Genomic DNA, 14,839 nt, shown 5'->3' with positions numbered 1-14,839 from the left:
TTTCTAATCAGCAAATGACAGAAGTATTTATTCCGAAATATTGTCAACATATTTCCCCATTGAGTCTTCTGCAAAAGCAAGTACTGCCCCCACCATCATGTATGTAGAATGTCTGGCCACCTTCTGCAGAACAAGAGCATGTGCCAAGTGGGGAAAAAGGACTAGAGCAAAAGTCTCTAGAGTGTGAAGAACTCTATCTCAGAATGGAAAAGGCTGAAGGAACAACAGGAGAGGAGACTGTGCTTCTGCAGCAGATTTAATGTGGGTTGAGGACATCTCGTGTGCACATATTTTTCTTAGGAACAGCAAAGAGGGGTTCTAGGAAGTGTTTCTGTTGCATCAACAATGCAAGGAACGGGAAGAGATGAGACCCAGGTTATCTAGGAGGGAACATAAAATAAATGTGAAGATGGTCATTTGGGAGGAAAAACTATGAAAATAGAATGATCAATAAGGTGGCCAACCCACAGCCCACATTCAACCCAGGTTTTTTTGTTGCCCCGCAAGACCCTCCCACTCCATTTTTTTAAAAATTGACAATATTTCATCAGTCTTGATGTGGACCCCTCCATTTGTGATGTCTGGCGACTGTTGTGCACATTGTAAATCACTCAATCTCCACACAAAAGGTCCTGGACTTGCTGTTAGGTATGTCTGAAACACAAACTTCAAAAATGGGTTTTCACTCTAGGTAACTAACCCACTACATCCAGCCTTAGGGTGCTGGATGCCCCTCTGCTCTTAGTTCACAAAATAAGCCCTGCTTGGAAATTTCAAGTTATACAAAGAAAGCCTCCAATTTCCTTCTGGATATGAAAAACCAACAGTGAATACAGGCAATCGCTTGCCACAAGGCACCAGCACAAGGAATGCTGAACAGTTTGCCCAGGGCTCATAAACGTTTAAAGGGCCTATGTAGCTTAGTCCCAGACCTGGCATAATTTCCAACTCACCACTCTTGGCTGTTGAGAAACCAGCAGGGAGGGTAAATTAAGGAGGATGCAAGTGACCTGAGTGGATCTGGCACAAAGCCTGCTCACCTGCTTGCTGTAATCTCAGGACTCTGGATATCAGAGGTAAGTGTTACAGGTTTGAAGGTGCTAGAGTTTAAGGCTTGCAGTATTAAAAACAGGAAACAGCCAGACATGCACATTTAAGACAGATCCATGTGTGCATTTGAGCTCTGTACTAGGCACTTCCAATCCTTTAATTAGCATGTGCGAGAGACCAATTAAGTTAATTTCCTAAACTGTGTATTAGACACCTCGTGAATTGGTTGAAATTAACATGTGTTAGAAGGTAATTGATCCAGCTTGTGACAGAGTATTGGGCTTTTGCTTGAGCAAATCTGGTACCCAGGTCCAAGCAAACATGGAGCTAGCCTTGCAGTTAATTAAACAGTGGTGGCCAATTTATTGAACGAGAGCACCAAAGCAAAGTCCAAAGTATTTCGTAATTCCACTGCAGCATACACTGCACCCCATTCACATGCCTTGAGGTGGCCTTGCCTCTAAGTGTAGGGAGCAGGCAGGAAATCAGACCTGACTCCATGCTACAGTCAGGCCAATGAGACTCCACTGGCTGTGCCACTTGTGGCACCCACGCTACAGACTGGTCACTAATTCAGTAAAATTTAAAATTGTATTTTGATATAGTTTGTTCTTCTACCTTGACTCCTACATCTTTTTAGCACCTTTGTCTAACCAGCTATTCCTCCTCTAGCCCTCCTTTGTATAAATGTGCTCCCTGCCAACACGGTATGACCTTACTGAATTCCACTTCACTGTTAACTCAGAATTCACCTAATGAATCTTAATGCTTTCTCCTAATGTGGAGACTTCCTGGCTTGCTCCAGCAGAAAGGAGAGGCCAGAAGATGGAGCCAGAGACAATATTCCTCCAGGTTTAATCCAGGCTTATGTAAAAAGACAATCAAGAAACATTGCGTGCAGTGCCTTTTTAACAAACTCTCTGTTAATGTTTCAGATACCCAGCCTGCTCTTGGGCTGGAGAATATCATCCACAATAATGAAAGGATATGGATCTCCCCACTCACTGTTCAATTTAAGCCACATCTCACCATAACACAGCCTCAGAATTTGTTTTTGCCAGGGTTCAGAGACCTGGAATATGTCACATATAATAGAGACAGGAGTGTCTCTGAGCATGGTTGAGATTTCTTTCCTTTGCTATCTGGTATCGGGAGCTGTGGTTCCAGATCAGTGGGCAGCACTGCCAGACAGGAGTAACCCTCAACAACCAACAACTGCATGATCATCCTTGTTGTCCCATCCTAAAAACAACTGTCCCAAGACAAACCAGTGGTTCACAGAGCCACTTTCCCATTAGTCAACAGCAGATAAGACCTGAGTCATTACCAAGGTATAGATAGAAAGTAGTTTATATATTATGACAATTATATTGGGCCAGCTTATATGGCTGTGAGAATATGCTATCTTTTGGAGTTTCTCAATAGTTTTCATCAGGCAGAACAGAAAGGTGGCTGATTCTCAGTTAATTACCCAACAGTTCATCTCTGCCTAGACAAAACAATTATTTGCAAAGGGAAGTAAAATTGCTTTCTCTCTATAGTTGAGAATAAGCCATATAATACCTCTGCCTCTCATTAATGACTAGATCTTTAGGGATCTTCAGAACCAGATAAGTTATAGAATACAAATGAGCAATTGCTCAGCTTCCCTCCATTTTCTCTTTGCCAACTGTCCACCATTTTGGAGCATCCCTTCTTTTACCTTTTTTCCCCAGCTGGTGCATTCCCTTCAACACAAGTAACAGCACCACCTCCTGGTGGTTGATTAAAATCACACTATGTGTTTCATTTATCTTAAGTGCAGTTCAGTTAACTCCAAGGCACCTCTGAGGGAAGACTTATCAGCCGATGAAACAGTAATGGGTTTGGCAAGCAGCTGAGGAATGCAAAAGGAAGGTTCCTTCAAAGTTTTTGACTTGCCATGAGAAAAGTAAGGCAGCCACTTCAGGTGATATATTTCAGGTGCCATTAAGAGCAACGGAGTGAGGGGCAAACTACATGCTAAGTGCATATTTGAATTTGTCAGTGTCTTTAAATAGCAGCTGCAGGTTCCCCTAATCTCAGTACTATGGCAGGAGTGATAGATATTGTGGGGTGGGGGGGGGGGGCAACAGCATTTTTCTTTTCGGAACAAATAGTAGTTTGTGAGGCAGGAAGAATTTTAATTGGAACTGCACTGCAGTGGAAAGGGTTAATCCACTCCTCAGCCTGTGCTGAAGCCCCGATTCAAATTAATCGAGGACGGGGGCTTAGCTGCTTTTTAAAAACACATGCCACACATTTATTATTATGTGTAGCTTGGTTCTGAGAGACAGATGTATCTGAGAACAGTTCTCTGACAAGTTTTAGTGCAGGCATAGGCAAATCTGGCCCTCCAGATATTTTGGGACTACAACTCCCATGATCCCTAGCTAACAGGACCAGTGGTCAGGGATGATGGGAACTGTAGTCCCAAAAACATCTGGAGGGCCAGGTTTGGCCATGCCTGTTCTAGTGCATCAGCCCCACTGAAGTGAGTAGAAACTATTCAAGAGCATCATATGGAGACTGTAAAGGAGAACTGTCCCATGGCAGGTGACTAAACCTGAAGGAGATCCGCTACAATCGTTGCCCAACGACACGAACTCAGCCTTGTCTTACCTGCCATTCATCTTTCCACATCGTAGGCGGGCATAAGATAGTCCTTTGGCACAATCCCCACCATGCTGTTCAGCTCTCCAACCCACCAGCCATACATGTTGTACTCCTGGAATTGAAGTAAGAACAGCATTAAGTGAAATAGCTGGATGAAGGGCCTTGATGTCATGGGCTTAGACTCCTGCATCTGTCACAGAAGACGAGTTTGGATTTGATACCCCACTTTATCACTACCCGAAGGAGTCTCAAAGCGGCCAACAATCTCCTTTCCCTTCCTCCCCCACAACAAACACCCTGTGAGGTGAGTGAGGCTGAGAGACTTCAGAGAAGTGTGACTAGCCCAAGGTCACCCAGCAGCTGCATGTGGAGGAGCATGGAAGCGAACCTGGTTCACCAGATTACGAGTCCACCGCTCTTAACCACTGCACCACACTGTCACAGAACTTGTAAGAACATAAGGGCCTCCTGGATCAGCCCAATTGCCCATCTAATCCAACATGGGAGCCACACACATAAGCAGCTTGAAAGGTTACAGCAAGACCACACTGATTGTCATTGTAAAACATACACATGCCCAGCATTCTGTGTAGTGGTGGGATAAATTGCAACACACTCAGCATTAGGTGCCACTTGGTGTTGATAGAAAAGTTAAAGGGTTAATGGATTGTGTCCAACGAGCATAGGATCACAGAATTGTAGAGCTGGAAGAGGGTCATCTGGTTTTCTCTTTACCAGGTTAGACATACCCTCAACCCTTCCTCATAAGGCTTGGTTTCCAGACCCCTGATAATCTTGGCCGCCTTCCTCTGCACACATTGTAGCTTGTTAATATCTTTCTTAAGTTGTGGTGCCCACAACTGGGCGCAGTACTCCAGGTGTGGTCTGAAAAGAGCAGGACTATTCCTTCCCATGACTGGGACACTATACAGTGGTGCCTCGCAAGACGAAATTAATCCGTTCCGCGAGTCTCTTCGTCTTGTGGTTTTTTGTCTTGCGAAGCACGGCTATTAGCGGCTTAGCGGCTATTAACGGCTTAGCGGCTTTAAGAAAAAGGAAACAAACTCGCAAGAACTCGCAAGACGTTTCGTCTTGCGAAGCAAGCCCATAGGGAAATTCGTCTTGCGGAACGACTCAAAAAACGGAAAACTCTTTCGTCTTGCGCGTTTTTCGTCTTGCGAGGCATTCGTCTTGCGAGGCACCACTGTACTTCTGTACATGCATTTAAAATAGCAATATGAATTATTATTTCTCATTTAATTTTTTTTTTTTACTTTTAATTTGATGTAATTTTTGGTTAGCTGCCTTGGACACTGTAGAAAGACAGGATATAATCAATTGCATTAAAACAATAAAAATACAACTGTCAAGGGTCTAACATATAAAATAAACCTGTTGGAATAAAGCAGCATTAAAGCAAGAGTCCCAAATACTTTGTATTTCTCCCTTCACAAATGCTGCACCAAATAAAACTACTTTTAACCTACCATAACACTTAAGAATACAGTATTAATGTTCATAGATAAGATTCTCTGTACATATAAAGGTTTGGACTAGGCCTCTGCCTGATGCACCAGTTTTCTAATGGGAAAGGGTTGTGTTTGTTTTTGCATATTCTTCAAACTGTATCCTTCCGCCTGCAGCTTGAAGTGGAAGAGTTGAGAAAAATATCTACCACTTAACCCTGTTGATTGTGCAAACTTGTCCATACAGAGCCTTTTGCTGCAGCACCAGTTCTGTTTTGGCTGTGGAGAACCCGGGACTGTCAGCTCTCTGGCCAGTGAGTGGGGCCATGAAGTCTTTGCCCTTCCCTTAGAGGTGGAAAACATGATTCTAGCAGCTGTTGGCCCACTGGACACTGGGTGAGGCAGAATGTCCTACATTTTGCTCCTTAAATAGCTGCAGGGATATGTGAAGTAATAGTAAAGAAGAGTTCCTCTGAGCACATTCAGAGTGCTTTCTTCTCTAGAATAACCTCTCTCATGGACACATTAGGAGCAAGACGCTGCAAGCTGAAGGCTTTCCAGACAAGTCTCGCACCATTCAGTATAAAGGCTATGGGTTGTTTCACACAAGTATGTTAATCACTTGTTGACTACGGAGCATCTAATGGCGACATGCATGGCGAATGAGCCATTATAGATTAATCACCACAAACATCTTTCATATCACCTGATGTCAGTTCACGCACAATGCTTTTCAGCCCAGAGTCAGTTCACACATTCTGCTAAAATAGCCAAGTACAGAGTAATGAAGTGATGTAGATGTGTGTGTGAACAAGCCCAAGGCACCAGGAAAAAAACAGAGAAAAGGATACTGTGCCAGATGGATGTAAAAGGCAAAGACAGAGACCGGACCCACCTTCTTCCAAGCACTGCCTTGGCCTGAGCACTGTGAGGTATTTTAAAACAATTTCGGCTTTGATGGATTGCTGGGGAGCCAGCGATTGTTCATAATCAAAAAAGGAAGAATGGAATGCAAATGAGCACAAGCCGAGAACCATCGGCGCCGGGCGCTTTATTTCCCTGTGCTGTGCCAAAAAGAATTAAAACAACATTAAACTCCCAGCAATAATGTTTAAGCTCTCGTTTCCGAGTGCCAAATTGCACCGCTCTGGATCATACAGATGTTCGTTAATTATGCTAATTTTTATTAAACTATTAAAATGGAGGAAGTTGCACTGGCAGAGCCCCGGCCCGAGGTGAACCCTGCCTTGCGTCTGGAGGTGCTAATTTGCCAGCTTCCCTCCATAAGCTGCTGATGCCGGAGGTTTGGGCTTTGCTTAGCGAGGGGGAATTTTTTTGTATGGGGTGATGGAGAGGATGACTTCTTCAGCAGAAAATGTTGAAACAAATTCCAGTGAGTGCGAGATGCTAGACCCTTTGGACCTGCACACATCCATTGATCCAGAGCAGGCTTGACCATGAGGACAGAGGAGGTAGCTGTCTGTGGTGGCTCAGTTCAAGAGAGGCTCCCCATGCCACACCAGCAATCCTGAGTCCAGGCTCTTAACCCTCCTTTTGTGGTAGCTGGCTCCCCATGGAGAGTGTGCTCCAGGACCTGTGCACTGTAGCTTAGAGTTAGCAGGGGACACCCCGACTCATGCCAACAAGGGCAGCAAGAATGCCGAGTTTGTCCTACAGCAATCCAGCATTAACAAGGGCTTTATTATTATTATTTTGCAGGAATGTTTCAGCACTGTTGTAACATGTCTAAGCACTGTAACTTTGAGGTCAGCATCCCAAGCAGAGTTCAGTTTCAAAAATGATAGTGGATTTTGGGGAATCTACAGAGTTAATTCCCAGCCCCTCTCCTGGGCCCAGGGTAAAAGGCCTCAACAAAAGGATATCCTTGGCTAAAAATTTACATCCTTCAGGTGTCCTGCACCCCCTGATTCATAGGAGTACTGGTATGAAAGACAGGTACACTGAAAGACTGTCTAAAATTGGTGTGCTGATTAGTGAAATCAACTGGAGGCATGTAGTATCAAAAATTAGGAAAATCTGTAATGTTCTTGGCTTGAAGTCTGAACTGTGGCCTAGGAAATGGGATCACAGGATTTTACCTTACCTGCGCTGACTGCATGAACTGAAAGAGGTGTGTGTGTTATCCAAGATGTGTAAAAGGATCTCAAGAACAGAACAGAAGCTTAGCGCAGGGGTGGCATCCCTGCCGATTAAAAAAGATGAAGCAAAAATATGCAAAGGAAGTAAAAATGAAATGCAAAATTTCTCTCCCCATCCCTTGGCTCCCAAATTTCTTGTCAGCAGCAAAGCTGAAACAGCTGCATGTGGATCAATCTTTCCTGGGCGTGGGGGTCCGTGGAGGGATTGCACATGCACAGACATAGAAGAATTTATGTTGCTGATGTACACCAACTAATGGGAAAACAATATCTAAACCTATGGGAAAGGACATATAAACCAAAATAGGATGCCGACAAGCGACAAGGGGGACATTTCTTGGCTACTCTCAGCCTTCTCATGCGGCTGCTTTACTGCTTTTCGACAGCGTCACGGGTGTCCTTTGCATGCCTCCTGTCTCGATGTCTGGACTCTCTCTACCGTGCCACAAGAAAATGCCTTAGCAAGCAGGTAGCGGCAGGGGGTAGGGGGAGTAAGACTGGGAGGAAACAGCAGGCAGCTCTCGTAAGCCGGAAAAGAGAATGAAGACCCCTGCTACAGAGCCGCTCGCTTTTAATTTCCATCTGCCCCCATCCCCACTGTTTCCCTATTTGTAGAGCGTTCTGCATGACAGCTCAGCAACTACCCAAGATGACCACTGATACGTCTTTGAGGGGCAAGGCAGAAACAGCCTCAGGGCTGCAGCGCTCTTTCGCTTTCTGTATAAAATATGTGTGTATGTATATTACTGGGGTGCAAATCTAATGGGAAGTTATCACCCACTGAGTTCTTTCTCGGTAAGCCCAGATGCAGCGGCTGGTTGCAGTTACTCAGTGGTCATAGGAATATAATGAATGTGCTTTATACTAAATCAGACCTTTGGTCTATTAAACCCAGTGCAATGTACTCTGACTGGTGACGGCTCTCTAGCAAAGGTCCTTCCCAGTCCTACTCTGTGAGGTTTTGTAACTGGAGATACCTATGCCTTGGAACAAACTTGTTACTTTCTGCATGCACATGACATGTTCACCTGCTGAGCTAAACCAAGGTAAGACCTGCTGCTTGTTAAAAGCTAGTTTTAGATGTTATATATACCCCACATGCAGACAAGGAGAAGCCCCTTTATGTGTCGCAAATGCTTTATGCAGGAAGAGTGATGTTTAAAAGATCCTTACCAAATGCGTATCCCTAACCACAAATATCAGGAGCATGCTTCTGATTCTGGCAGCAGCTTTCAGAACTGCTACTCATGATGGGTGAAGTGCATTTAGTGAGTATTTTAAATATTACTGTTCAGGATCTCATGTGCATTACATGTGCAGCATCTCTGTAAGTAAGCATTTCCTGAGGGCTGCTTGTCAGCGAGGCAACACAGAAACAGGCTGTCATTTGCAAATAATTAAGAGCAAAAATGAATTTGACTCAGTGTGTGTGTGTGTGTGTGTGTGTTTGTGTGTTTGTTCAAGCAAGTTCTCCTTGCTACAATTTATTTCCAAAAATGTGAATCTATATTCTCCTAATTATGGTTGCACTGGGATTTAGAGCTAAGCTAAGCTCTTGCAAAATTCATCCCACTTGCATGAGCTGCCAACAGCACTGACAGTGGAATAAGTGAGACAATTTGCAGAACTCTGAACTAAGCTGTTGACGGGAACAGCAAACTACAATATGGTCACAGATAAGATTGACAGGGAGGAGGAAGGCTGGGCTGAATTCCTAGTCAATCACCAAAGAGGTTGGTTAATTTTTAGAAGCAAGAGTTGTCTGGAATAAACACTCAAAGGAATTCCTTCCTTCGGTTCCAGAGGTGTATACATTGGATATCCTGTGGTTACTCAAAGTATACAGTAACTACATGTTATGAGAGAGGTGGGGTTGCTATCCAAAACAGCAGTCTGGTTTTGAGCTCTCCCCTTCCTCCTCCATAACATGTAGTAAAACTAACAGCATGTTCTGATACCATCATCATGTTGCATTTTTCCTTGGCACTGACAACCAGTGATTTATCTCTATTGATTTATTGCAATTATTTATATCCTGCCTTCCAGGATGTGGCAAATCCTTCCATGATGTGAGGAATTTGATGTGAAGCAATGACGAGGAAACACGCAGCACGACATCAAGAAATTGGCTACGTTTTACTACATGTTACAGAGCAGGGAGAACTCAATACAGAACTTCTGCTTTTGCTGGTAGCCCCGTATTTCTCATCATGTACAGCTCTGCCCTCACTATGAATGGAAAGAATCACTGCACATGCTCAGAGGCACTCTTTTTCATCTACTTAGTTTTCTCCAGAGCAGAGCCCTGGCACCAGGGCCGGCCCACACATGAGGCAAGGTGAGGTGACGGCCCACTGGGGCAGCAGATCCCAATGTTGATCTCTCCCCCCCCACACCTTTGTTCCTGATGTAGATCTTCCTCGTCCCTTCTTCCCTAGTGGGAAAGGGGTGCTATTTTGGGGTCTGCCTCAGGTGCCAAAATGTCACGGGCTGGCCCTGCTTGGCACGGAAAATAGATTCTGGGGCTAATACATCCTATCTCCCAATTAAGCCTCGGGGTTTGGAGGCAAACTCTTTTCTCTATAGTGAGACATTACCTGTTCTAAAACAAAAGACTGGCTCCACACCCCACCTTGCCAACGCTGATCTAGCAATATTTACTCCTCAACCCCAACTTAGCTCTAGTTACAGTCCAAGCGCCTCGTAAACAACCCCGATCCTACTTTGGCGATGTAGTTAATCAGCCCCAGTCGCTCACAGAAGATCAATGGCGGGATGATGGATGCCCGAGGAGAAAAGCCAAAATCAATCACAGGCTTATCGGTATATGATTGCTTGGCCCCATTATTAGTGCCGGAGCATCATACATTATTGTTAGTAAAATGGAGGCCTCTAATTCATAGGTGAGCTGTGTCACGCATTATTGGAGGGTCGCTTGACATGGGAGGGTTTTATATTGGGTCACTGCAGACATCTGTTTACCTCAAAAACTGGCCCAGGGCTGAAAGCTGGCTCAGAACAAAATTTAGGGCTTAACACTGGAAAGGAGGAAACCTGAGCACAGTGGCCAGTTTTTGAGAATGAAAGAGAGGTGCTAGGGTCTGAATGTCCCCCAGGAAGCTGCAGTGACAGCTCAAGACGTTTCTCCTGTGCTCATGTGCAGCTCCCCCCACCCCCCCGTCATTTCAACAGGGCTTGCATAGTACAGAAACTTCCCTGTAGGTAGTGCTCTATGAATGAGACCTCTCTCTCTCTCTGTCTCTTTATTGCCCAAAACCTATTTTCTGAGATGACAGCCTACATTGCCTCATGGTCAGGCAGAAAGTCATGACGTGGCCTCTGCCATGGAAGTCTAGCCTTCTTAACCCTAAATATCGGGGTCAGGAAGGGGCCCCATCTCTTCAAAGGAGCTTGTACTTTCCTTCCATTTCCTCTGGGATAGCAGGAACTCCTGCAACTAGGGAAGGAGCTGCTTTTGTCTTCTCCCAAGAGGAGAAGAGTGTGGAACCTCACAGTGTGGAGATGGGGTGCGGAAGGCAGAGAGAAGATCTGGGAAATTACAGAGTGGCCAGTCTGACTTTGATACCTTGGACACACTAGAACAGAGGAAAAAGGAGTCAGTTTATAATCATCTGTGTAACAATGTAGTGATAAGTGATTTTAATTGGGTTATAAGCTTAGTGGATTGTGGGAATGTAGTGGACATAATTTATCTTTATTTCAGCAGAGCATTTGATATTTGGTTAGCAAACTGGTTAAATGCAGGATATATAATAATACCATCAGGTGGATCTAGAGCAGGAAAAATCGAGCATGTTCATCAATGGTTTCTCATCAACCTGGATCATGTTTTTGAGCATGGTGCCATAAGGATCTGAGCACAAGCACACTATTCCTTCCTGTGGTTTCCAGCAACTGATATTCAGAAGCATTGCTGCCTCTGACTGTGAAGGCAGAGCATAGCCATTGGGGCTAGCAATCACCTTTACAGAATAACTGGGCACAGTACTGCAGATAAGGTCTGACCAGTGCAGAATAAAATGATTTTTTAAAAAGACTTGGAAACTATGGTGCTACTAATGCAGCCTAAAATTGTATTATCTTTTTTTTTTGGCAGCATCACACTGCTGATCCATGTTCAGCTTGTGATTGATTATAATTCTGAGATCTAATCAAATCTTTATTATTATGGTCAATGACCAGATCCTGAGATCCTTTTTGTATGCTGCCAAGCCAGATGTCCCCCATACTATCCTTGTGCATTTGATTTTTTTAAAAATCGTCTATATTGAATTTCATTTTGTTAGTTTCAGCCCAGTTTTCCATTGGCACCACACTTTTTAAAAGAATGCAGACAAATTGGAACAGGTTCAGAAGAGGGCAAAAGTTGTACAATGAAAGGTTGAGGGAACCGGGTGTGATTAGCCAGGTGAAGAGAAGACTGAAGGCAGATACGAGAGTAAACTTCAAACCTCTGAAGGGCTCTCTTATAGAACAGGGTACTTATTTTCCGCTGCCCCAGTGGGCAGGACTAGTTCTAATGGGCTTACATTACAGATGGTAGATTTCAGTTAAACATTAGGAGAAACCTCTCAACAATAAGCACAGATAAATGAAGACCGGGAATCCAAGGGACCTAATGAGACCCTCCAGACTTTTCTATCTGTTCCTTGGGACTTTTCCTAGGTCACACCTCTTAAAGGCTCTGCTCTGCTGGAGTGTGTTTTCCCTTCAGACCAGAGTGCCTGATAGACTACAATATGGATATGCAGCAGCTCTGAGAGCTTTAAAGGAGGTAGAGGGACATGATTGGTTTTCTGGCATTACCTGATTCCATGGACCAGGAATGTGTTATTTGCATCTTGTGCGGAATTGTCTGAAGTTCCTCCCTCTGAACAGCTGTATGGGTGATGCATTCCTGTTCTAATTGGTGCTTGAACGAGTGCTTAATTTCTGACTATATGTGATTATTTCTCACAAACACCTGTATCTCAGAGTAAACTCAGTTGTTTTAACTTCTAAGTGCTGAAGACCGGTTGTGAAGTGCTGGCGGACAAAACACGTTCTATAAACTAACACTGGACATATCTGGAGAGTGCTTAGTTCAATATGGGCACTTCACATCAGAGTTGTGATTAGACAGTTGGCAGGCACAAGTGTCACTGATCATACCTTTTCCTATGGATACAAAAACAATTCAATGGCACATAGATTCCCCCAATGATTCATACCATTAATGTTATATCAAGTCATAACATTAATGTCATAACAGGAGTGTATGGAGTGTTAGGGGAGGGTACTGCTTCTGGTGGGGAACATGTTGTGCTCCTTCTGGGGTAATTTATCCACCTTTGGTCCCCACCCTGCACTCAGCTCCCACCTGTGGCTCCTAGAAGCTGTCAGCACGTGACAGAGCCAGGGAATGGCTTTGACTAGCCAGCTAAACCAGGTGAGGGTAGCTGAAGGGACTCAAACCCTCGGTGGTTAGGACTTGCATGCGAAGCCAGGCTCTGGGGAATTGAGTGGATAAGACCAATAGTGGGTCCAACAGTCAAGAAAGTGGCTTCCGCACATGCTGTAGAGGGAAGTGAGGGGCAGATGGACCTCATCACTCTGGGAAGGTAGCCCATCTAGGAGAAGGAAAACTCTGATCCTAAAACTTTGTTGCCTTGCAGGACATCTTCGGGAGAAGAACAGGCTAAGGAGTAAACCCTACACAAATCCAGAGTGGAGTCCCTAAGACAGTTGGGTGGCACTTTGTATGACTCCTTCTGGCAACTCCTGCAGCCAACCTGGTGCCAAACATATTGCTATGCTTTCCTTTGGACCACATCAGCGAGGCTGAGAGGAGGGTCTTGTCATCTTGGCAGCTCAGGACCACCATACACACTGCCCAGGCTTTCACCCCGGGGAGCTCACTTCAGTACTGCTAACACAGCAATTTCACCCCTGGAGGCACACTCCATTGTCTCTTGGGACTGATGGATACCAACAGCCAAGTCACAACCTGAATGGTAGACATACGTCACAATAGTATTACTACTACTACTACTACTACTACTACTACAATTTATATACCACCCTTTATCAAAAAATCCAAGGGCAGTGTACAACATTAAAAACACCTTGCCACTCTGGGAACCTCAGTAGCTGAAGGCATGGGATATAAATTTATTAAATAAATAAGCAACAAATTCATAAGAAAGCTCAGTGATCAGCAATACAAGATGCTTTAAAGAATGGCAGAAAGCTATTACTAGATTTATCTGGCAGGGGAAGAAACAAGAATAAAGTATAAATTACGGACAAATGCCAAGGAAAGAGGTGGATTCTCCTTACCAGATCTGAGATTATATTTTGAGGCGTCTTATTTTTGCTGGTTAAAGGAATGGATATCGCTGGGAAACTGTTCCATATTAGATCTTGAAAGTCATGATAACAGATATGGCTGGCATGCCTATTTGTGGCATGACATAAAGCTTTTCTGAATCACGTTATAAGGAAACCAGTGTATGAAGTATGGGACAAATACAAAAAAAACATTGGAACACAAAACACCATGGTGGCTCTCCCCACTTGAAACAATATTGGTGAAAAAAAGGAATATGAGAAATGATTGGGCAACATATTAAGAATTATTAATAGAAGTAGATCAAGATTTAAAATTAAGGAGGTTCAAAGATATGAGAATTAGTAACTGACTGGTTGCAATCAGTGGTGTAGCTAGCCGCTCGCGTGCCTGGTGCGGTGGTGTGTGTGTCCTGCAGCCAGGGGCAGCACGATCTGCGCTGATGGGGGCAGTGTGACCCACGCCGATGGGGGTGGGGCCAGCCTCTCCGATGCTTGGAGCCTCTCTGCCGCCTTCCCCTCAGCTGTAGGGCAGCTGAGGGAGAGGCTGTAGGCAGACGCAAGTCCCACGTTGCCATTTCAGGCAGTGCAGAACCTGCAGGCGCCTAAGCCACCACGTCACTCCTAAAAAGTTTTGTGAGCCCATTTTTTTAAAAAAAACCCTCATTTTATCAACCCCCCCTCAGTGATGACACCCAGGGAGGACTGCACCCCCTTCCTCCGCCACTGGTTGCAATATCACCAGCTTAATGAACTGTTTAAGTTGGACAAAAAGAAGGGTTTTCTAAAAATAAAAATAAAAATAAATCACATGTGGTGGTCATGTAAGATGTAAAAGACTTCTGGGAAATGATATGTAATGAATTGAAAAAAAATGTTGAAAATAACTTTTCCTAAGAAACCCGAAGCTTTTCTCTTAGGTATTATAGGTCCAGAGATTCCGAAGGACCAGATGAAACTATTCATGTACATGGCCACAGCTGCCTGGACTCTGTTAGCCCAGAAATGGAAAGATGGTACAACTCTGAGCAAGGAAGTGCCAGATAAAACTGATGAACTATGGCGAGATGGCAAAACTTACAGGAAGAATTAGAAACCAGGAAGAAGTGGACTTTAATAAAGGATGGGGAAAGTCTATAATCTACTTGAAAAACTATTGTAAACAATTACACACTTTGGTAG

At 44.3% G+C, this 14,839-nt stretch overlaps 1 protein-coding gene across 11 annotated transcripts in view; it reads right to left on the bottom strand.

The window, feature by feature from the left end:
• Nucleotides 1–14,839, bottom strand: part of SKAP1 (src kinase associated phosphoprotein 1) — a 312,733-nt gene continuing 297,894 nt past the window's right edge. For all 11 annotated transcript variants that reach the window (XM_080979453.1, XM_080979457.1, XM_080979450.1 and 8 more), the window contains 2 exons: nucleotides 3,691–3,796; nucleotides 1–380 (listed from right to left, as the gene is read on the bottom strand). In XM_080979453.1, the coding sequence (XP_080835579.1) occupies nucleotides 3,698–3,796 (99 nt within the window). In that variant the 3' untranslated portion in view covers nucleotides 1–380; nucleotides 3,691–3,697. The remainder of the gene's footprint in view (nucleotides 381–3,690; nucleotides 3,797–14,839) is intronic.

Source organism: Podarcis pityusensis (assembly GCF_964106645.2).
Source record: "Podarcis pityusensis genome assembly, chromosome: 13".
In the NCBI taxonomy this organism is placed as follows: Eukaryota; Metazoa; Chordata; class Lepidosauria; order Squamata; family Lacertidae; genus Podarcis; species Podarcis pityusensis.
Note: the sequence above shows the minus strand (reverse complement) of the source record. Positions and strands in the feature narration are given on the sequence as shown.